A 22,937-nucleotide genomic window follows, 5' to 3' on the forward strand; every position below is an offset into this window, starting at 1 on the left:
GCATCCTTAGCTTTAGCCGAAGGCCAGGAGAAAAGCTCCTTCTGAAATTCTTTCAGTTCTCACTTTTCACTCTGTAAATAGTTACAACCTGATTTGGTTTCAGGTGTGATCAAGAAATGTTTAAATGGAGTGGAAAGGAAATTCCAAGAAAGGAAAGACCTTGTGGCTTAGGGTGGGGGCAGGGAAAGGGGAAAAAGCTAGGCCTGGCCCAGCCAGGTGGGCAGTTCATTCCACAGCCCCTCCCCTTCCTCCTCTCCCAGCTTTCCAATCCTCCCCTCCTCTGCCTCTTCTTCCTGCTCTGGGGTTCCCGCCTGGAGTTTTGAGAGGACCAACCTCTGATCCTTTAGAGTTGTTGCCACCCACTGCAGGGCCTTTGGTAAGTCTTCAGACAACAGTGGGCTTTGTATTGTCCATCTGTGAATTCACCTTGCTTACCTGGCTGGTTGGTGTTACTCCTCTTCTAAGCTTAGTTTGGAGAAGTAGAAAGTGACGGCACTTCATTTTAGTTATTGTGAAATTAGTTCAGTCTATAAGCAATTTTTCTAAACTAATTTGCAATAATCTGAAGTGGCATTAGATAGACATGGAACGTACTTGAGCTATAGCTTTCTACCGCCCATGATTGACTACGAATGAAAGTGTGAACTTGTTTCCCACTTTCTTCATCTCATCCCAGACCTTAGTATCATAACTCCTCAGGAGTACAGATCTTACTGTGAGTTCGTGTCTGTATAGAGAGACTAGCATTGGAATACCTTGTGTGGTTTAAGGAGTCTTTACTGAGATGTGGGCTTCTCACCTGAAGCAATTTGAACTGTTTTAAGAGTCTTTGAAAATGATTAGGATCTGATTTTGTAGCTCAATTTAAAATATTTTTGAAAACAAACATTGGTGTCTTTGCTACTAAGGGGACAACTATAAACCATAGTTTCTGTTTGGTTTGTTCGTGTTTGGTTTAAGAAACACTGAATGATAATAATACATTATGTCTTGTTATCTATGTTTAAATTCCTTTATGTGATTAATCCAGTTTTTGGATAATCCACTTTGATCTACTTTTGTAGTGCAGACTATTATGTACCAACAAACACATTTTAATGGCACTAATTTGTGGCTACCATCATTATAAATTCTGGAGCCTCAAGTTAAGCTAACAGTGTCTTCCCCTCCTTCCCTCTACCTCTTCCCCATTTTTTATCCCCTCCCTTGGAATCTTGGAGGAATCTGGCAAAGTGGTTAAAATGCAGGTTTAGAGTCACATCTGCTACTTTCTTGCAGTAGGAGATAAATTACTTAATTTCTCTTAAATTTCAGTTTTCATGTCAATGAACAGAGACGCTGATGATAACATGAGATGCCTATAAGGAAAGGGCTTAGCCTATTTTTTGCCACCTGGTAATATCCAGTGAATGTGAATTGTCCTGTAGGAGCATTTCTCTGGGGGATTAAATGGCAGCACTCATGTTTCATCACTGCCAAATCACCTGCTCTAGTATCCTGAAACAAACCTCCTGAGCTGTCCACTCAAAAGGCTTTGCTCAGCCTCCCTGACCATGGCTTTCTTTTTAAATGCAGATTGTTTACTGTCTCTTTCTTGAAATAGTATAAAATAATTTATATTATTTTGGATAATAATTTGTTAAATGCAGATTGCTGGCCCCACTCTCAGCCTTTCTGATTCAGGTCTAGGCTGGAGCCCGAGAATTTGCATTTCTAACAAGATCTCAGCCAGTACTGCTGCTGCTGGTCAGGCTACTATGTTATTCTGATGACCACTGTTGTCTTATGTTTGACACCTTTAATATCCCTTTACCTAGAACTTAGCAGAGAGAAATTTACTGTTAGAAATTCCTAGTTATTAAGTCAAGCAGATAATAAGTTAGATTCGTTATTGAAGGCCAAGGTCCACAGATAACTGAGAAACATGATTTTCTCTTTAAAGGAAGGGCAATTTGAAGGCTCTCTGGCCAGCAAAGATCTTCTCTTAGAAAACTGATACAGTACTTTAAACTATTCATCACCCAGGTGTTAATTAATAGATTAATAGAGGAAATGGGTATTTTTAAATAGTAGCCAAGATTCCTTTAAAAATAAATGTTTAACCAAGCTGTCATCCTTTTTTTTTTTTTTTTTTTTTTAAAAACCCCCTTCTCTTTTTATTTATTTATTTATTTTTGCAGTTTTTTTTTGGCCGGGGCTGGGTTTGAACCCGCCACCTCCGGCATATGGGGCCGGCACCCTACTCCCCTGAGCCACAGGCGCCGCCCCCAAGCTGTCATCCTTAAATACTAGATCCAACTCAAATGGCTTAGGAGTAGGTTAGCACCTGTTACATCTATTTAACAACAAGAAATACACTTTCCTAACTGGAAGGATCATTAGCCTAGTTCAAAACTTTGACAAGTCACTGAAGGTTCCTAGCAAACATAAATAAAGAAATGCCTCATCATTAAGGCCATGCAAAGTAAGACCAGAAAACTGGCAAAGATTTCTGATTAGCCCCGTTCCCAGTAACAGTGAATCTTTGGTTTACAAAGACTCCGGCACTAAATAGAATTCTCAGCTGTGACGATTTGCCCAAATCCTCAGAGCCCCCTTCACAACCCTGCAGTTAATTTCTGATGGTACATGAGCTATGTGGTCCATTTACACTCAGAAGCAGGCATAAGACTTTGTCTCGAGTATTCAAACAGATATTTAACTGTAAGTTTTTTTATATCCACGTATACATTTTTCTGAAATAAGGATTTGAGTTCTGCTTATGTGTAAATTAAAAAAAAAAAAAAAGAACTCCAATCTCAGATTCACTTTTTAAAGAGCTTAGTTTATTCCTTTGTGAAGTTGTAAGAGACAGTTCCACTTGGTCAGTATATTTAACACGCACTCACTTTGGGTTTCAGCTGAGGATCTGGAGCTTCGCCTTTGTTTGTTTTTAACTGTCCTAGAAACTTAGAGATGCCCCCCACCAAGCTCAGACAGCAAGGGTCTTCCTTGTCTCTCAGAAGTGCCAGGCAGCGTGGTTTGCTAACTGCCTGCCTTGCCTCCACTCCAGCCTCCATGGCAGGTGGCTAATTGGTACTGTGAGCAAGCTCACAGTTAGTCACAAGCAGGTGCACACATTTGCTGGGGGTGGCTTTCTCCACACAAATGCTCCAGCACAAACAAAGTGTGGCCTTGGTTTTGCCAAGCATGTGGCTTTCTCAAAAATGAATGGGGTTGGCACATTCCGGTAGGGCTTTTGAGGTCAGTAAAGAAAAACAACAGCCCGTGAAAGGGGACTTGAGAATGCCCAAAGGAAGCATTGCCTGAAAACTAGTTGCAGTGACTATATGTGGAGGGCCATGGGCAGCTTCCTTCTGGACATCTATCAAAATAGGAATCTGGACTACCTAAGGGCGGGGTTCAGCCTAGATAATCAGATAAAGTACAAGCATGTTCTGCATTGTGACATCTGAATTCCTGCCAAAATGATGGAGGAAAGCAATTTCTGGTTTGGTCACTGACAAGCAGCAAGTAATGTAAACTTACAGGCAGTCTCTCTGGCTAAGACCTGGAGAAACCAGTCACTCATGGCAATTCTGGTCAAGTGCATCTTTAAAATAACATGCATTGCCATTAGGGTCAGGAATGTCCAGACGGGGTGAGTGCATTTATTGCTGGTGAAAGGCAGAGACGTCCCGACTAAAGCCTACTCACCTCCCTGACTACTTTCGGCCCCTTGCTCTGGACTCGGAGTTTGATCATGACTCATATAAATGGTGCAGCCTGCCTGGCTAGCCAGGGAGGGGCCTTCTGTGTGGCAGCCAAACCTGACTGCCCCTGAAAGCCCCATGCATCCCAGGCTAATTCCCCAGGAGGGTGAAGAAATGAGCACTCTGCTGCCATCGATTTGCTCAAATGTGGTCTTCAGTTTGGTCTTAAACTCTGAAAATGGTCAAGATGAACCTTCTAGAATAATATGCCATGGTGTCTAAGCCCCTCATGGATTCAGGTTTTGGCCAGTAAGGTCTAGCCTCTTGGGTTTGCATGGCAGCACCTTCCTTTTACCTGGAAGTCAGCTTGAACTTCGGCTCCCCACACCTGCTCCATGACCATATTTGATTTTGGTTTTGTTGTGAATTATACCATATGGAAGAATGCATAAAACATACACATATATACACATATGCTATAAAAAGATCATAAAATGCACAGCCATACAACCACACACAGTGAGGAATGTTGCCCAGATCCCCAGAAGCCTCCCCTACCTTTGTGTATAATTTGCCCCCTTATTTTAATCAAATTCCCTTTTTCCTATGGTCACTCCGACTCTGTAGTACATATTTTCTTGTCTGTCTTTCTAGTTTCATCATCTGTCCATAGTTCTAGTTTATCATTTTGCTGGTTTTGGACCTTTATAGACATGAAAATTTGATGTGTTTCATAAAACATCATGCATCTTGCATCTTTGCTCAGTATTTATGATAATTTATCCATGTCATATGTTCCCTACAATTTTTTTTCCTTTTTCTTTTTTTTTAGAGACAGGCTCCTGCTCTTGCTCAGACCAGTCTCATACTCCTGAGCTCAAAGGATTCTCCTGCCTCAGCCTCCCAAAGTGCTAGGATTATAGGCATGAGTCACTGCACCCCACCAACTCTTTTTCTTTTTTGAGACAGGGTCTCACAGGGTCTCACTCTGTTGCCGAGACTAGAGTGCCATGGTGTCATCTAGCTCACAGCAACCTCAAACTCCTGGTCTTAAGCCATCCTCTTGTCTGAGCCTCCCAAGTAGCTGCAACTACAGGCAAGTGCCACCATGCCTGGCTAATTTTTTTTTTCTTTTTAATTTTTAGTAGAGACGGGGTCTTGTTCTTGATCAGACTGGTCTCAAACTTCTGAGCTCAAGTAGTACTCCTGCTTGGCCTCCCAGAGAGTTAGGATTACAGATGTGAGCCACTACGCCTGGCCACCCTACAATTTTATCATTGCTATTCTTAGGGAAGAAAATTTTGGATATTTTCTTTTTTGTCTTCGCAAACAGTGCTGCTCTTAATCTTATTCTTGTCTGTAAGGAACTGGTGATCCTAGCAAAGGATGGCTTAGAGGTAAAATATGCGAATGTTCAAAATGATCATACCAATGGAAAACTTTCACTAGTAATGGATCAGAGTTTCTATTGCCCTACAGAGCTTCTTATAAACTAGATGTTGTCAGGGTTTTATTTATTTTTAATTTCAGATTGATGTGAGGCTACAATTATATTACAATGTTTGCATTTGTTAGGTACAGTCCCTATTGTAATTGTGTCCTGCACCCAAATCTTGTCAGGGTTTTCAAAGTTGGATAGTCTGTATATCAGTAATTTATTGGAGATTTAATTTACATGTTCCTGATAGCCTCTGAAGTTGAATACTTTTTTTCTGTTGGCTATTTGGATTTCTTCTACTGAGTGTTTGTTGAAGAGTTTAACCCATTTTTCTGCCAGGCTGTCTGTCTCAATCATCTTTTAATTCTTCTGTAGGTTGTCTCTTTTAGTGTATTACAGCCAGGTCCAGAGCTCAGTCACCTCAACATCCATGATGACATGCTGGAAACTTCCTATATTAAATAGGTTCTTATAGGAAAGTGGTGTTCTATAGTCACAAAGGATGTTTTGCAATAGTACGGATGACCAGATTCAAGGGAGTAATAGTTTCTAAGGTGAAGGAATAAGGCTACGTTCTTTCCTGGGAATGTAATCTTTTAGGATGGTTATTCCACATTTGGCTAACTTACTTATGTGTCTCCATTATTCACCCACTACTGACAGTTTACCTTGTTAATAAATTATCTGAAACTAGGTACCAAGTTAAACTGAGAAGGCACCTCCTGCTCCATTGTTTACTAATAGTTTATGTCAGAAACTGCAAATCAATGGTAATGGACTGATGGCCCGGGTTCTTTTTTTTATATGGCCTCTGCAGCAGTTGGGCTTTTATTTTTTGTTTTATTTTATTTGTGGGCTTTTTATGGGGGGGTGAGGCAATATTTTAAAATTTAGCTATTTTGCATAAAACTCTGGGATTTTGGCTTATTTTTGAAAAACTGCATTTGATAAGCAGTGTTGGATCTACATTCCCATTTGGCAAAAATTACCTGGCTCAGAGTGGTAGCTCCCAAATAGTAATAGAGTCTGATTGTTTCCCCCAGTATGCAAGCTCCCTTTCCTCCAGTTTAATAGCATTTTTGGCTAGGCATATTGCTGTCCCAAATAAAGACTATCTATCCCAGTGTCCCTTGCAGTTAGAGCTGGCCATGTGATTAAGTTCTGGCCAATGGGATTAGGGAAAGTAGGCAGCATTCAGTTTTGCCCCTGTAGGAGCAAGTGTGTCCTCCCTCTTTTATTTATTTTTTTTTTTTTCCTCTTTTGAGACAGGGTCTAGCTCTCTCACCGGCCAGAATGCAGTGGCATCATCAGAACTCACAGCAACTTCAGTCTCCTGGAGTCAAGAGATTGTGCTGCCTTAGCCACCTGAGTAGCTGGGACTATAGGCACCCACCATCACACCTAGCTAATTTTTCTATTTTTAATAGAGATAGAGTCTTGCTTTTGCTCAAGCCTGTCTCGAACTCCTGACCTCAAGCAATCCTCCTGCCTCAGCCTCCCAGAAGGCGGGGATTACAGGTGTGAGCCACTACACCCTAACATTTATTTATTTATTTTTTGAGACAGAGTCTCACTATGTTGCCCTGGGTAGAGTGCCATGGCATCACACAGCTCACAGCAACCTCAAACTCTTGGGCTTACGCAATTCTCTTGCCTCAACCTCCCAAGTAGCTGAGACTACAGGCACCCACTACAACACCCTGCTATTTTTTTGTTGTAGTTGTCATTGTTTGGCAGGCCCAGGCTGGGTTCGAATCCGCCAGCCTTGGTGTATGTGGCCAGCACCATAACCATTGTGCTACGGGTGCCAAGCTCCTAACATTTTTAAAGTGTATCTTTTAGACTTGAAGCGGTTTTCTTTGATGTCACTGAGAATGTAAATATGAGAGATCTCAGATGCAGATGTCTAATGGGAGCAAGTGAGAGAAGTGTTAGAAAATCAACTGCGTAAGCCAGCTGAAAACTGGCAAGTCAAAGTCAGCTTCAGACATGGGGCCGTGATGGGGAATGGTGAGGGGAACTGTGAGGAAGAGGTCATTGCCCTCTTGAACTTTTATTAGGATATAGATTTGACTGTGTGTGATGGAGGTCACAATTTGAGGTGATTCCTCTTTACATAAAAGTCAGAGGTTTCTTCTTGTCCTGCTCCACCGTTCCTGGGGTATCGTTACCCCTCACATAGTCCAGGATAACTTCTCACGTCTCTACGTTTCTGCCATTAGGAAAGGGCAAAAGAATGAGGGAGGGAGGGGCATAGTGGTTCATGCCTATGATCCTAGCACTCTGGAAGGCCAAGGTGGGAGGATCACTTGAGCTCAGGAGTTTAAGACCAACATGTGCAAGAACAAGACCCTTCTCTACTAAAAACAGAAAAGTTAGCTGTGTCATCCTATTGTGATCCTGTAGTCCCCGCTGCTTGGGAGGCTGAGGCAAGAGGATCATTTAAACTCAGGAGTTGGAGGTTGCAAAGACTTATGATGATGCCACTGCACCTAGATGAGGTGACAGGGTTAGATTGTGTCTCCCCTCGCTCCTCCCCAAAAAAAAGGATTAGAGTAGAATTCTGAGTTTTTATAATCTAATGCAGGATTACTCAGTCTCAACACTGTTGCTGTTTTGAGCAGGATAATACTTGTTGGGAGCTGCCTTGTAGGATGTATAGCAACGTCCTGGTGAAGACCTGTAATACCGCCTTTCCTAATTGTGACCATCAGAAATGTCTTTAGATATTGTTGAACCTCCCCTGAGGGACAGAATTACCCTAGTTGAGAATCACTAATCTGAAGCTTTCTTTTTTCTGATTTGACAGACTTTATTTATTTATTTATTTATTTTTGAGACAGAGCTTCAAGCTGTCATCCTGGGTAGAGTGCTATGGCATCATAGCTCACAGCAACCTCCAACTCCTGGGCTTAAGCGATTCTCTTGCCTCACCTTCCCAAATAGCTGGGACTACAGGTGCCTGCCACAACGTCCGGCTATTTTTTGGTTGCAACCGTCGTTTGGCGGGCCCCAGGCTGTATTCGAACCCGCCAGCTCAGGTGTATGTGGCTGTTGCCTTAGCCACTTGAGCCACACGCGCTGAGCCGATAGACTTTATTTTTTAAAGCAGGTATAAATTTGCAGAAAGTACAAAGAGTTCCTATATTTCCCCCCCCACACAAACACTATGTTCTTAATATTTTGCTTTAGTGTAATAGATTTGTTACAAGAGTCTACCGTGAAATTAAGGTTTCCTCTTTGCGTTTGTGCAGTTCTGTAAGTTTTTGTTTGTTTGTTTGTTTTGAGATAGAGTCTCACTATGTCGCCCTCAGTAAAGTGCCCTGGCATCACAGCTCAAAGCAACCTCCAACTCTTGGGCTTAAGCGATTCTCTTGCCTCAGACTCCCAAGTAGCTGAGACTAAGGCACCCGCCACAAATCCTGGCTATTTTTTTTTTGTCGTTGTCATTGTTGGTTAGCTGGCCTGGGCCAGGTTAGAATCCACCAGCCTGGGTGTTTTTGGCCGGCGCCCTACCCACCGAACTATGGGTGTAATGCATAATGTCCTATATCTAAAACATTACCATACAGCATAACTTCACTGCCCTAAAAAACCCCTTCATGCTTCATCTATTTAAGTGTAGTTCTTTTAAAGTTTTCTAAATCCTCCTTAAAATGATCTGTAAGCCCCTTCTCCATTATTGAATATTTTAGTTGTAATTCATTAGTATCCCCAAGGTCTTTCTTTTTTTATTTTTATTTTGAGACAGAGTCTCACTCTGTTTCCCTGGCTAGAGTGCTGTGGTGATAGCCTAGCTCACAGTAGCCTCAAACTCCTGGACTCAAGCGATCCTCCTGACTCAACCTTCTTAGTAACTGGGACTACAGGTATCCACCACAATGCCCTGGCTGATTTTTTTCTATTTTTTTTTTTTTTTTTTTTTTTTGAGACAGTCTCTCTTTGTTGCCCTCAGTGGAGTGCCGTGACGTCACAGCTCACAGCAACCTCCAACTCATGGGCTTAGGTGATTCTCTTGCCTCAGCCTCCCGAGTTGCTGGGACTACAGGCGCCCACCATAATGCTTGTCGCAGTTCAAACCCGCCACCCTCAGTATATGGGGCTGGCGCCCTACCCACTGAGCCATAGGCACTGCCCTATTTTTTCTATGTTTTGTAGAAACAGGGTCTTGCTCTTGCTCAGGGTGGTCCAAAAGGCCTTTATTAATGAATATTCATTGTTGTTTAAGATGCTGCCTCATGATTAACCTTTGGTAATTTATTGATTTATTCAGCCAGCATTTGTAAACAGATAACATATTATCTCTTTTAACTAGAGTAGGTTCTAATTGTGTATAGTTAAAATTACTCTTGAAAATTCTTGAGAAGATGACATGTTGAAGTCTAGAATCAATCTTTCAGTAAACCTACCACAGTCTTTTTCTCCAATTGAAACACACAGCTATATCTTAGGCACTAAATGTAGAAGTTGCTGGTATTTAGTGGACATATATTAAATGCTTAAATACTAGAATAATACCCATGTTGTGAGATGCTTGTGCTTTGAGGAGAAGAAGACTAAAAACTATTGTAAAGGGCAATGGCTTCAAGTCTCCCATTTTGTACTTATTCTCAATCATGAGTTTCTTGAAGAGAATGATGGATAAAATTTCTCTCTCACTTCTTTGCCCTCTCTCCTCTCTTTTTTGGCTGACTGCATTTGTATAGATTAAAAGCAATTCCATCATTTGATACTCACTTCTACATGTCAGGCCCGTAGTATATACTTATATATATTTGTTAAATCAATAAATATGATAAACAGCAACTTCTAATCTAGTGAGATCTTGATTGCCATGAAATTAACTGTAATCCGAATAGGTGAATGCTGGGCTGGGACAGCCCAGTCTCTTGGGACAGAGACTATAAGTTTCACCTGAATCCCAAAGACAGCAACATATATGTGGTTGGTGGGGACGATTCATAACAAAAAGTGATGCCTGCCTCAACACCTGTCTCAGCGGCTAGGGCACCAGCCACATACACCAGGGCTGGCAGGTTCAAACCCAGCCCAGGCCTGCCAAACAACAATGACAACTACAACAAAAAGAAGTAGCTGGGCATTGCGGCAGGTGTCTGTAGCTACTTGGGAGGCTGAGGCAAGAGAATCACTTAAGCCCAAGAGTTTGAGGTTGCTGTGAGCTGTGTGATGCCATGGTACTCTACCCAGGGCGACATAGTGAGACTCTGTCTCAAAAGGTGATGCCTTTAGTTTGTATTTTTTTAAAATATATTTATTTTTCCTTCATTAAAAAAGAATCCCAAGCGAACTTCCTTTAAAAGTAAATATGCTATGAAGGACAAAGCATAAGAGATTGTTAAGAAAAATAAATATTAATACTGGGAGTTGACAGTTGACCTTTAATATGAATAAATTGGATTGTGGTATATTTTGATTTTCAGGAAGCCCAAACCAGTTTCCCAAGACTGTCAGTGTGGTTAAGCCCTACTGCTCCGATTTCAAATGAATAGAGAGATTTATTCTTATATAAGAACAGGAGCCAGCTGACTTTTTATTTCCTGTAGTCATTTAGAAAACTAAATCTTTCACCATTAGGAAGGGCCACAATCCTGATTTTGAAATGTAATGTTGACAAGTACAAATTATAGTGTGTCCAAGCTAGGTGACACTCTATCTCTCATTATCTGTTCTTCCTGAAGCGTTTGTTCAGTGGGCTCACTTCATTGCCCTGTGGCATGGTCAGGAATGGAGCTAGAACCAAAAAACAAACTCTGTAGGCATGGAAGGAGAACCACTTAAACCAAACCTGGAGCGAGCAGTTTCTAATATGGCATGGCCATTCCCCAGTTTGATCTGTAGCGCTTGATCTATGAGTGCTGGGTAAAGGCTTTAGAGGGAAATACATCTTGGGTTCAGTGTTGGGTCCTCCAGCTGGGGGCACATCTACTTCACTATCATGATTCACTTTGGAGCAAACCCTAGAAAAGCTAATGTAAAAATGTGTTAGTGATGGATTTTAATCCTAATTTGTCAGTGTTTTCAGTTGTAACTGGGGTAGCTGTGCATTTCCAGAGTTGAGAATATTCATGTCACTGCTTTAGGACCTGGCACTGGGGAGTCTGTCTGAGAAGCAGTTGGTATAACACAGTGGTTGGGAACTTAACCTTTGAACCAAATGGACTGGGTTGCCTCTGGCTCTTCTGCATACACATAGTAGCTGTGAGATATTGACCAAATGACTTAACCTCTCCAAACCTTACACTCTTACCTATAAAGCTTGGATGGTAACAGCAGCTATCACATGTGAATGCTCGTTATGGAAGGTAAATAATGCCCCCAAAAGCGTGTTGCATGCTGCCTTGCTCTTGGTAACCTTTCAACAAAGAGTTGGTAAAGATAAGAAGAGGTAGAAAGGAGGAGGAGAAGACTTTGCACAGCTGGATCAGGATTTGGAGTAGCTTTTTCACGTATTTATTCCAGTCTCTAATAGAGTCATGTTTGTTTCTTCATAGACTATAAATACTTCGGGTAAGGCCAGGCGCAGTGGCTCACTGCTGTAATCCTAGCACTTGGGAGGCTGAGGCAGGTGGACTGCCTGAGCTTAGGAGTTTGAGACCAACCTGAGCAAGAACAAGACTCCATCTCTACTAAAAATAGAAAAACTAGCTGGGTGTCGTATTGGGCGCCTATAGTCCTAGCTACTTGGGAGGCTGAGGCAAGAGGATTGCTTGATCCCAAGAGTTTGAGGTTGCTGTGAGCTATGATGCCACAGCACTCTACCCTGGGTGACTGAGTGAGACTCTATCTCAAATGAATGAATGAATAATAGAAAAAACTAGCCGAGTATTGTGGCGGGTACCTGTAGTCCCAGGTATACCTGAAGCTAAGGCAAGGGGATCACCTAAGCGCAAGAGTTTGAGGTTGTGGTTAGCTAGGGCACCACGGCACTCTGCCCCGGGCAGCAGAGTGAGACTCTGTCTCAAAGAAAAAAAAAATACTCAGGGCAGATGGAGTATTTTCTTTCTTACAGTACAGGACCAACTCTGAGTAGGTTGTATTACCTGTTCATTTTTTTTTTTTTTAAGTTTAACCACATCTTTCTCTTGGATTTTGCCATTTTGCAATTAATGATGGTACGTGAGGTACATTGTAGTTCATTGTAGTTCAGTCGGTGCATTAGAAATGCATTTTTCAGTTATCCTCTATTTAAAAGGTTTCCACAGAGGCTGACTTAGTCTGTTATATTTCAGAGGATGGTAAAGAAATTATAAAAGAGTAATAGAAAGGTCTAAGTACATTTTTTATTACAGTGATATCTATGATACTTACGAAAAATAGAATAGTGACATATATGAATGGTTTCATGATAACATATATTCTAATGTGATAAATATTATGTAATAAATAAAGAAAATTAGAAGGATGCTATAGGAATGTGGCAAAAGTAGATAATGAAATGTGAAGTATGTATAAAAATACAATCTGTAAATGTCCAATTACAATCATAGTTATGTACCAAAATAGACGCATAGAGTATTATAGACCTCAAAATATCATTATATATGATGTTGTTGCCAAATATGGGGACTGTTTCTAGTTAGCCCATAACCTTATGTATGTTGATGACAACATTTTGACAGAGCCCCGCTTGCTGTAAATTGTTATTTTACATATTTCATTCATTGGTGACCAGCTTGGATAACTTTTTAAGTAATATTGCCTGACATTACTGTATTATATTTCCTTTTAGTGATGAAAATGCCAGGAAAGACTTAAAGACACTGCCAGCCTTTCCAACCAAAACTCTTCAGGAGCATCCGTCCCTTGCTTACTGGTAAGCTAAACCAAGATAACAGATGACCTGCTATCCTAGCCTCCCTTGAGCACCCTTCTCAGGAAATTAAATAAATTCAAGTGAGAACAATTATCAAGTTGTCCGTCAAATGTATCCAAATAACTATAGGTAGACCTTGACCCTTCAGTGAAAGAATCTTGCAGTGATTTTCATCTGGTGTGTCGTGAGAGGATCTTAGGTGTGCCACAAGATTTTTTAAAGATCAATTAAATTATTTTTGAAAGAAGTTCAAAATACATTAAGTATTTTTTTAACTCTTTTTTTTTTAATCAACATAATTTAAGTGTGCCACAGAAGTCTCACTATAAGTTCAAGTGTGTTGTGAGATAAAAAAAGGTTGGAAAACACTGATTTAGTCAAAGCTTGCTGGTCTATACCTAGATCATTATACCTAGACATGACTTGCAGTCATTTACAAAGGGAGGTAATGTGCTCTTTCTTTCAAGAGCTTAAAATGTGTATCATATGCTTTTAGGTGAACATATATTCAGTATATGTGCAGTCACTGTAATGTAGCCTTTTTCTAGCAGAATGCAATATGTGTGTCGTATAATATAGATTTCTTTGTTCAGAAGTTTCCCTAATAACCAGAGTTTTCCACTATAGCCAGATATCATTGTATATACGTATTTTAAGTGTTTCATTGCATTTACTTAATTTATAAGCACATGTTTAATCATGTCATTTGATACCATGTAGACAATGTACAGACACAAGACATATATATGTACACATAAAAACACAGACACAAAGATTTTACAGTTTTTTGGTTTGTTTGTTTGTTTTTTATTTTTGAGGCAGAGTAGTGCCAGGGCCTCAGTCTAACTAAAGCAACCTCAAACACCTGGGCTCAAGCAATCCTTTTACCTTGGATCATTGTATATTTTGAGTTAGTTTAGTTGTTTGTATCTTAATGACTCTATAGTATTCATTTTCCATCCTATGTTTTTTCTAGACACAGTAGTTTATTTTTTTCCCTGAAAAGACTTCTATTCTCACTAAATATACTCTTCTCCTTGGTTTCAGTCCTTTGATCATGAAGACAGCTTTCTTTTCCACTAAATGTTTACAAAATAAAGATTCAATATTGATAGCTTTTCTTAAACCCCCTTTCAAGAAAAATCAGCACTGATAATGTGAAAGTTGGAATATATTTCCCAAATAGATAGTGAAAATGAGTACTGAGGCTTCATTGATCCTGACCCTGAAGTTTCTGAATAATTCATAGTAAAGTGGTAGTTTCTTTATTGTTTTTTCTTTTTCTTTCCTTTTTTTTTGTTTTTTTCTGTGTTTCTTCTGTTTTTTCTTTTTTCGTTGTTTATTTTTTATTTGTGCATGTGTGATAGTTTCTTTAAAAAAAAAAAAAGAAAAAATGGCTGATTACTAATGATGACTGTTACATGGAAATAAAAATATTTACTCTTCTGGGTCACACATGACACATACTCGAGATATGACTAGAAGAGCTGTCTATTTAAAAGTAGGGTGAGATAGTCGAATGATGTCAAAGGTTGCCTGGCCTCAGCCTAGTACTTTTCTTTCCAGCCAACAGTTTTATTACCTTAGGACAATAAGGAAGGCTTGTCCCCTAAAGCAGTGTGCATGCAAGTTGTGATGGAGTATTTTAGATTGCACACAGACTTAGAAGCAGTTTTAATTCTTTTTAAATTTTTTTGAATAATTCAAGGAGAAAAGGTCTACCACTTGCTGATCTTCCAGTTTTTTTGTTTGTTTGTTTATTTTTTGTTTGTTTGTTTTGAGACAAAATGTCACTATGTCGCCTTTGGTAAGGTCTACCACTTGCTGATCTTCCAGTTTTTTTTGTTTGTTTGCTTTTTGTTTGTTTGTTTTGAGACAAAGTGTCACTATGTCTTTGGTAGAATGCCATGGTGTCACAGCTCACAGCAACCTCAAACTCTTGGGCTTAAGCGATTCTCTTGACTCAACCTCCCAAATAGCTGGGACTACAGGCGCTCGCCACACAGTTTTGTTGCAGTTGTTTAGCTGGCCCAGGCCGGGTTTGAACCCACCAGCCTCGGTGTATGTGGCTGGCACCGTACTCACTGTGCTACGGACACCAAGCCTGATCCTCTGGTTTTAATCAAAGAAAAAATAAGCCTTAGGCTCAAAACTTCCTGAACAATGTATTACAACTAAAATTTAAAGAGTTTATTTTATATCTATTGTATTCTATCCAATTATGGCAAAAAATAATTTTCCATCGGAGAAGTTGATATTCTGTTTCCTTTTCTAGTAAATTATGGGGTTTTTTTTAGGCTGGGCAGAGTGACTCAGTGACTTAGTGCCTATAATCCTAGCCCTCTGGGAGGAGGGAGGCTGGTGGGTTGCCTGAGCTCACAGGTTCGAAACCAGCCTGAGCCACAAAGAGACCTTATCTCTAAAAATAGCCAGGCATTGTGGTAGGTGCCTGCAGTCCCAGCTACTTGGGAGGCTGAGGCAAGAGAATCGCTTAAGCCCAAGAGTTGGAGGTTGCTGTGAGCTGTGACACTATGGCACTCTCCCGAGGGCAACATAGTGAGACTCTGTCCCCCTCAAAAAAAAAAAAAAATGTTTTTTTGTTTGTTTGAGACAGAGTCATATTCTGTCACCCTAAGTAGAGTGTGCATCATCATAGCTCACAGCAACCTCAAACTCTTGGACTCAAGTGATCCTCTTGCCTCAGCCTCCTGAGTAACTGGGACTACAGGCATGCACCACCACACCAGCTAGATATTCTATTTTTAGTAGAATAGAATTGCTCTTGCTCTTGTTCAGGCTCATCAAGAACTTCTGAGCTCAAGCAGTCCACCTGCCTTGGCCTTCCAGAGTTCTCGGATTACAGGCATGAGCCACCTTGCTCAGTCTAAATCTTTTTTTTTTTTTTTTAAAGACAGAGTCTCGCTTTGTCACCCTGGGTAAAGTGCTGTAGCGTCACAGCTCACAGCAACCTCCAGCTCTTGGGTTTAGGCGATTCTCTTGCTTCAGCCTCCCAAGTAGCTAGGACTACAGGCACCCGCCACAACGCCCGGCTATTTTTTGTTGCAGTTTGGCCAGCGCAGGGTTCAAACCCGCCACCCTTGGTATATGGGGCCAGTGCCCTACTCACTGAGCCACAGGGGCTGCCCTAAATTATGTTTATTTTGTTTGTTAGTTTGTTTGGTTTTTTGCAGTTTTTGGATGGAGCTGGGTTTGAACCTACCACCTGCAGTATATGGGGCTGGCGCCCTACTCCTTTGAGCCACAGGTGCCACCCATAAATTATGTTTTTAAAATATTAAATAGGGCGGTGCCTGTGGCTCAGTCGGTAGGGCGCCCGCCCCATATACTGAGGGTGGCGGGTTCAAACCCGGCCCTGGCCAAACTGCAACCAAAAAATAGCTGGGCGTTGTGGCGGGCGCCTGTAGTCCCAGCTACTCCGGAGGCTGAGGCAAGAGAATCGCTTAAGCCCAGGAATTGGAGGTTGCTGTGAGCTGTGTGAGGCCACGGCACTCTACCAAGGGCCATAAAGTGAGACTCTGTCTCTACAAAAAAAAATAAAAATAAAATAAAATAAAATATTAAATAGGCAACCCATTGGGGACCCTTTCCATTGTATTGGAAGATTTACTGTCCTCTAATAAGCTATTACTCCATTGCTTCTTCTTGCCAAAAATAAAAAACCAAAAAGAGATAACAATAAAATGAAATCTTAATATATTAGGAAAACATATAAAGTATAAATTAAAGATCATAATGGAAATAGTCAAATGTCTAAAGTTCAGGAATCTGTGTCTTACAAAAACAAGTGTCAAGTAGACTCTATCTTCCAAACAAGTTGGTGAAGGCCTTCCTTGTCACGTTTCCGAGTCCCCTGATAATGTGGAAATTGAATTTGTACCTCATATTTTTCATTTCCTTTTTTACAGTGAGGACAGGGTAATTGAGAACTATTTGAAAATCAAAGGCCTGACTCGGGGTCAAGCCGTGGTTCAGTAAGTGTCTTTCTTTCCTCTTGCTAAAGTCTCCCATTTGAAGATGACATTTGAAATGATTTCTGTTGTGTGGATTTCATGTGCATAGTACTTATCTGGTTAGAAATGTATTACACGAATTAGAAAAGGTCTTGGGTCGTTCCATACATTGATGTCATCATCTCAGATACCTACCAGTGTCAGGAAGGTAATAAAAATGAGAAATACAGACCAGATGTAGGGCAATAGAAAATGCCAGGGACTGTGGCATATGGGAAAGCTTTCATTCTGGGTAGAGGCAAGGTTACTTAGCTTCAGAATTCAGGCATAATACTGTTGGATCCTCTATTTTGCAAGAGAAGCTGGAAATTTGTTTGTTTGTTTGTTTGTTTTTTTGTAGAGACAGAGTTTCGCTTTATGGCCCTAGGTAGAGTGCCATGGCATCACATAGCTCACAGCAACCTCCAACTCTTGGGCTTGAGCGATTCTCTTGCCTTAGCCTCCCAAGTAGCTGGGACTACAGGTGCCCCGCCACAACACCCGGCTATTTTTTTTTTGTTTGTTTTTGCAGTTCGGCCGGGGCCGGGTTTGAACCCGCCACCCGTGGTATATGGGGCCGGCACCCTACCGACTGAACCACAGGTGCTGCCCTGTTTTTTTTTTGTTTGTTTGTTTGTTTTTATGAGATAGAGTCTCACTCTGTTTCCCAGGCTAAAATGCCGTGGCATCATCATAACTCCTAGCAACCTAAATCTCTTGGACTCAAGTGACCTCTTGTCTCAGCCTCCCAAGTAGCTTAGGCACTCACCACAATGCCCAGAGTTTTTCTATTTTTACTAGAGTTAGGGTCTCCCTCTTGTTCAGTCTGGTCTTGAATTCCTGAGCTCAAACAGTACACCCTCTCCTGCCTCCCAGAGCATTAAGATTATAGGTATGACCCACTGAGCCTGGCTGAACTTCAGATTTTTAAATACCCTTTTTAAACATTGGGAAGTAATTTTAAGAAAATTTATATAATATGAGCCAAACAAAACCTATCTGGAGGCTGTACTTGCTTGCCTTATTTGTGACAACACACATAATGTGTTGGTGTTGGATAATCTGTTTCATCATGCTACCAAGAGCAAACCTAGGTGACTTACTTCTGCATTTTATGATTTCAAAAATAATTTTATGTTTGGAGGTCACCACAACATGAGGAGCTGTATAAAGAGTCGTGGCATTAGGAAGGTTGAGAACCACTGACTTAGAGTTACCACCCATTTATTGAGAACATTTCACTTGCTACGTTAAACTTTTTAAATGATAGAAACAAACTCAGTATTTCATTTGTTTGTTTTTTTGAGACAGAGTCTCATTCTATGCCTTGAATAGAGCACTGTGGCATTCTAGCTCACAGCAACCTCAAACTCTTGGGCTCAAGTGATCCTCTAGCTTCAGCCTTTCGAGTAGCTGGGACTACAGGCATCCTCCAGAATGCCTGACTAATTTTTCTATTTTTAGTAGAGACATATAGGATCTCACTATTTCTTAGGCTGGTCTTAAACCCTGAGCTCAACTGATCCTCCTGCCTCAGCTTTCTGAGTAGCTGGGACTACAGGTACCTGCCACAATGCCCTGTTAGTTTTTCTCTTTTTAGTAGAAATAAGGTCTCACTCTAGCTCAGGCTGGTCTCAAACCCCTGAGCTCAAGGAATCCTCCTGCCTCAGCCTCCCAGAGTGCTGAGATTACAGGTGTAAGCCACCATGCCCAGCCACAAATCTTTTAAGTATACTATTGCCATAGTAATGGTAGAGTGACTTTTATTACCATAGAAGTTTAAACATCTGTGAAGGGTAGCATAGAGCGTGTGAGAACAAAGTACTTGGAGATTGCTAACCTCCCGGTCAGCAGGAGGTTAGCAGTGTGTGATTTTCCTCACACTCATAGTTCTTTCCTCTAATCTCACTTTTATACCACCTTCTGTGATCTCAAGGCAGAAATCAGAAGTTAGCAGTGCTAAAGTTGAATCTTTAATACTTTAATGGAGTGGAGGAAGAAGGAAGAATAATTTCTCTGAAGGATTTTATTTTGGGCAGGGGGACTTTTTTTTTTTTTTTTTTGGCCAGGGCTAGGTTTGAACCCGCCACCTCCAGCATATGGGACCGGCACCCTACTCCTTAAGCCATAGGCGCCGCCCGAGCAGGGGGACATTTTTGTTTTTTGTTTTTTTTTTCTTTTGTTTTTTTTTTTTTGTAGAGACAGGGTCTCACTTTATGGCCCTTGGTAGAGTGCCGTGGCCTCACACAGCTCACAGCAACCTCCAACTCCTGGGCTTAAGTGATTCTCTTGCCTCAGCCTCCCGAGTAGCTGGGACTACAGGCACCCGCCACAACGCCCGGCTATTAAGGGGGACATTTTTAAAGATAGGTTTACCTACTACAAAATTCATCCCTTTTTTTTGTTTGTTTGTTTGAGACAGAGCTTTACTTTCTTGCCCCCAGTAGAGTGCTGTGACATCGTAGCTCACAGCAACCTCAACCTCAAACTCTTGGGCTCAAGTGATCCTCTCACCTCAGCCTTCCAAGTAGCTGTGACTACAGTCACCCACCACACCTGGCTAGTTTTTAGAGACAGGGTCTTGCTCTTGCTCAGGATGGTCTCGAACTCCTGAGCTCAAGCAATCCACCCACCTCAGCCTGTAATGCTAAGATTACAGGTATAAGCCATCTCCCCTGGCTTTCTAAGAGTTTTGACAGTGTTTAGAGTGCCTTTATTGTTTTTACTTGTGAGCATGACCCAAAAGTAGATTGTTATTGTTTATATTATTAGGTGCTTACTTTTAAAAAATAGGTGCAATTTGGGTCTATAATACAGTGTATTTCTAAGCCAAAAAAATCGTAATGTACAGAAGAAAACATTTTCTCTAGCTTTTTGAAATTGTGGGTCGATTAGCAACTTCCTACCATTTGGGTAAGTTACAATATATTATTCCCCAGAATGGTTTATTTTATTTCTACGTGAGTCAAAAATATTAATCATGGCTATAATGAGGAAAGTAGAAACAAATTGGTTTTTTTTTTTAATCACTTTTCCCAAAAGGGTTCTGTTCTAATGGGATTATGATATATATTCATTTCCCATAGGTATATGAAAATAGTAGAAGCACTGCCAACATATGGAGTCCATTATTATGCAGTAAAGGTAAATACTTTTACATGACTAACCCTTCATAATGCCCATATATTTTAACTCTTCTTTTTTTTTTAGTTTTTTTTAATTGTTAAATCATAGCTGTGTACAATCAAGGGGTACAATGTCCTAGTTGCATATACAATCTGAAATATTCTCATCAAACTGTTCAACGTAGCCTTCATGGCATTTTCTTAGTTATTGTATTTGTATTCTGCCTTTAGTAGGTTTCGCCTGTACCCATTCTAAGATGCACTGTAGGTGTGGCCCCACCCATTACCCTCTCTCCCTCTTAACCTCCCCTCTTCCTTCCCCCTCCTTGGCCCTTTCCTCATAGTCTTGTGCTATAGTTGGGTTATAGCCTTCATGTGAAAGCTATAATTTAGCTTCATAGTAGGGCTGAGTACATTGGATACTTTTTCTTCCATTTCTGAGATACTTTGCTAAGAAGAATATGTTCCAGCTCCATCCATATAAACATGAAAGAGGTAAAGTCTCCATCTTTCTTTAAGGCTGCATAATATTCCATACTATACATGTGCCACAATTTGCTAGTCCATTCATGGGTCAATATGTCCATATATTTTACAAGAGTAAAACACCAGGTTTCTAAAATCACATAAATCAATATGCATATATGTAAAATTGTCTCTAGAAAATTGTAGCATTTAGAATAGGATTGATTTCCTTAATATACAAAAGCCCAATTATGTCTTGTCATTTTTAGCAAATTATAAAGCACATTATTTTTGCAAAATACTTGTTACATTCAAGTGTATTCCCAAGACCTTGCTTAGTCCTAAGATTGCAGATTGATCACTTTTTGATACAGCCCCACCCTTGCCAATTTTTTCTTTTCTTTTCTTTTCTTTTTTTTTTTGAGACAGAGTCTCATTATGTCACCCTAGGTAGAGTGCCATGGCGTCACAGCTCATAGCAACCTCAAACTCTTGGGCTTAAGCGATTCTCTTGCTTCAGCCTCCCAAGTAGCTGGGACAACAGGTGCTCGCCACAATGCCTGGCTATTTTTTTGTTGCAGTTGTCATTGTTGTTTGGCAGGCCCTGACTGGGTTCCAACCTGCCAGCCCTGGTGTGTGTGGCAGGCACCAAGCCAATTTTTTTTTTTTATTAAATCATAGCTGTGTACATTAATGCGATCATGGGGCACCATACACTGGTTTTATATACCATTTGACGTATTTTGATCACACTGGTTAACATAGCCTTCCTGGCATTTTCTTAGTTAATTGTGTTAAGACGTTTATAGTCTACATTTACTAAGTTTCGCATGTACCCTTGTAAGATACACCGCAGGTGTAATCCTACCAATCACCCTCCCTCCACCCATCTTCCCCCCTCCCTCTCCTCCCTCTCCCCCTTTCCCATATTCTTAGGTTATAACTGGGTTATAGCTTTCATATGAAAGCCATAAATTAGTTTCATAGTAGGGCTGAGTACATTGGATACTTTTTCTTCCATTCTTGAGATACTTTACTAAGAAGAATATGTTCCAGCTCCATCCATGTAAACATGACAGAGGTAAAGTCTCCATCTTTCTTTAAGCTGCATAATATTCCATGGTGTACATGTACCACAATTTATTAATCCATTCGTGGGTCGAGGGGCATTTGGGCTTTTTCTATGACTTAGCAATTATGAATTGGGCTGCAATAAACCTTCTGGTACAAATATCTTTGTTATAGTGTGATTTTTGGTCTTCTGGGTATAGGAATTGTAGGATCGAATGGTAGGTCTATTTTTAGATCTCTAAGTGTTCTCCAAACATCTTTCCAAAAGGAACGTATTAGTTTGCATTCCCACCAGCACTGCAGAAGTGTTCCCTTTTCTCCACATCCAGGCCAACATCTCTGGTCTTAGAATTTTGTGATAGGGGCTAATCTTACTGGACTTAGATGATATCTCAAAGTAGTTTTGATTTGCATTTCTCTGATGATTAAGGATGATGAGCATTTGTTCATATGTGTGTAGGCCGTTGCCAAGCCAATTTTTCTCTTTTCCACCTTTCTAACACGACCAAGTGGTCAGCTGCCAGTGTTTTTTTATGAGAAACATGCAGTCCAGTGTTATTTTAACAGCTTCATGAAATGCTAAAATTTCCAAAGGATGTACAATACCAATTTTGAATCAGTGTGGTTTGTATTTACATCATATTTTCATAATATTTATAAGCAAAGAGAGATTGACAAATATTTTGAGATGATGCTGAGGGATAAAGCATAGTGTTAAGAAGGGAGATTTGTTTGAAAGAGGAATAATTTTATAACTGATCTGTTCTTGAGTAACTTTTCACATTATGACAGTGTTTACATCTCTGTACAGTTCAAAGTGGTAGAGAATTAGTTAATAAATACTTGCGAGTACCAATTTAACTTTAATTTCTACCGATTCTGGTTTGCATATGTGTATATGCAAATCATCCTTTGTTGTGGCAAGACCTAAAAGATAAATCTATGAAAAAATACATTGTTCCCCTCACCTCAAACTAATTATTCAAATATCCGTCATTGAATTGCAGATTTCCAAAAGGGTTTTTTGATATTCCCATGTTCATTGTTAATTGTATTATACACATTAGGATTTGGACCACTTTTATCATCTTGGTAATTCTTTGGAAATTTCCCCAACCTTTTATAACTGGTTACTAATTGAGAGAACAAAGAGCCTCTTTTCCCCCTAATGGATAATTGGCTTTTACTGGATTAATTCTTATTGAATTACTTACATTTTATTTCTTCTCTCCAACTGTTCAATCAAAACAGAAATGTTTCAGTCTTTTTGATGGTATTAATAGCATTGTTATGTTTTGACTT

At 40.4% G+C, this 22,937-nt stretch overlaps 1 protein-coding gene across 6 annotated transcripts in view; it reads left to right on the forward strand.

Moving 5' to 3' along the window:
* FRMD4B (FERM domain containing 4B) overlaps positions 1 to 22,937 on the forward strand; it is a 455,009-nt gene that overhangs the window by 378,270 nt on the left and 53,802 nt on the right. For all 6 annotated transcript variants that reach the window (XM_053599743.1, XM_053599740.1, XM_053599739.1 and 3 more), the window contains 3 exons: positions 12,881 to 12,964; positions 16,891 to 16,956; positions 20,061 to 20,118. In XM_053599743.1, the coding sequence (XP_053455718.1) occupies positions 12,881 to 12,964; positions 16,891 to 16,956; positions 20,061 to 20,118 (208 nt within the window). The remainder of the gene's footprint in view (positions 1 to 12,880; positions 12,965 to 16,890; positions 16,957 to 20,060; positions 20,119 to 22,937) is intronic.

Source organism: Nycticebus coucang, chromosome 8 (genome assembly GCF_027406575.1).
Source record: "Nycticebus coucang isolate mNycCou1 chromosome 8, mNycCou1.pri, whole genome shotgun sequence".
Lineage (NCBI taxonomy): Eukaryota > Metazoa > Chordata > Mammalia > Primates > Lorisidae > Nycticebus > Nycticebus coucang.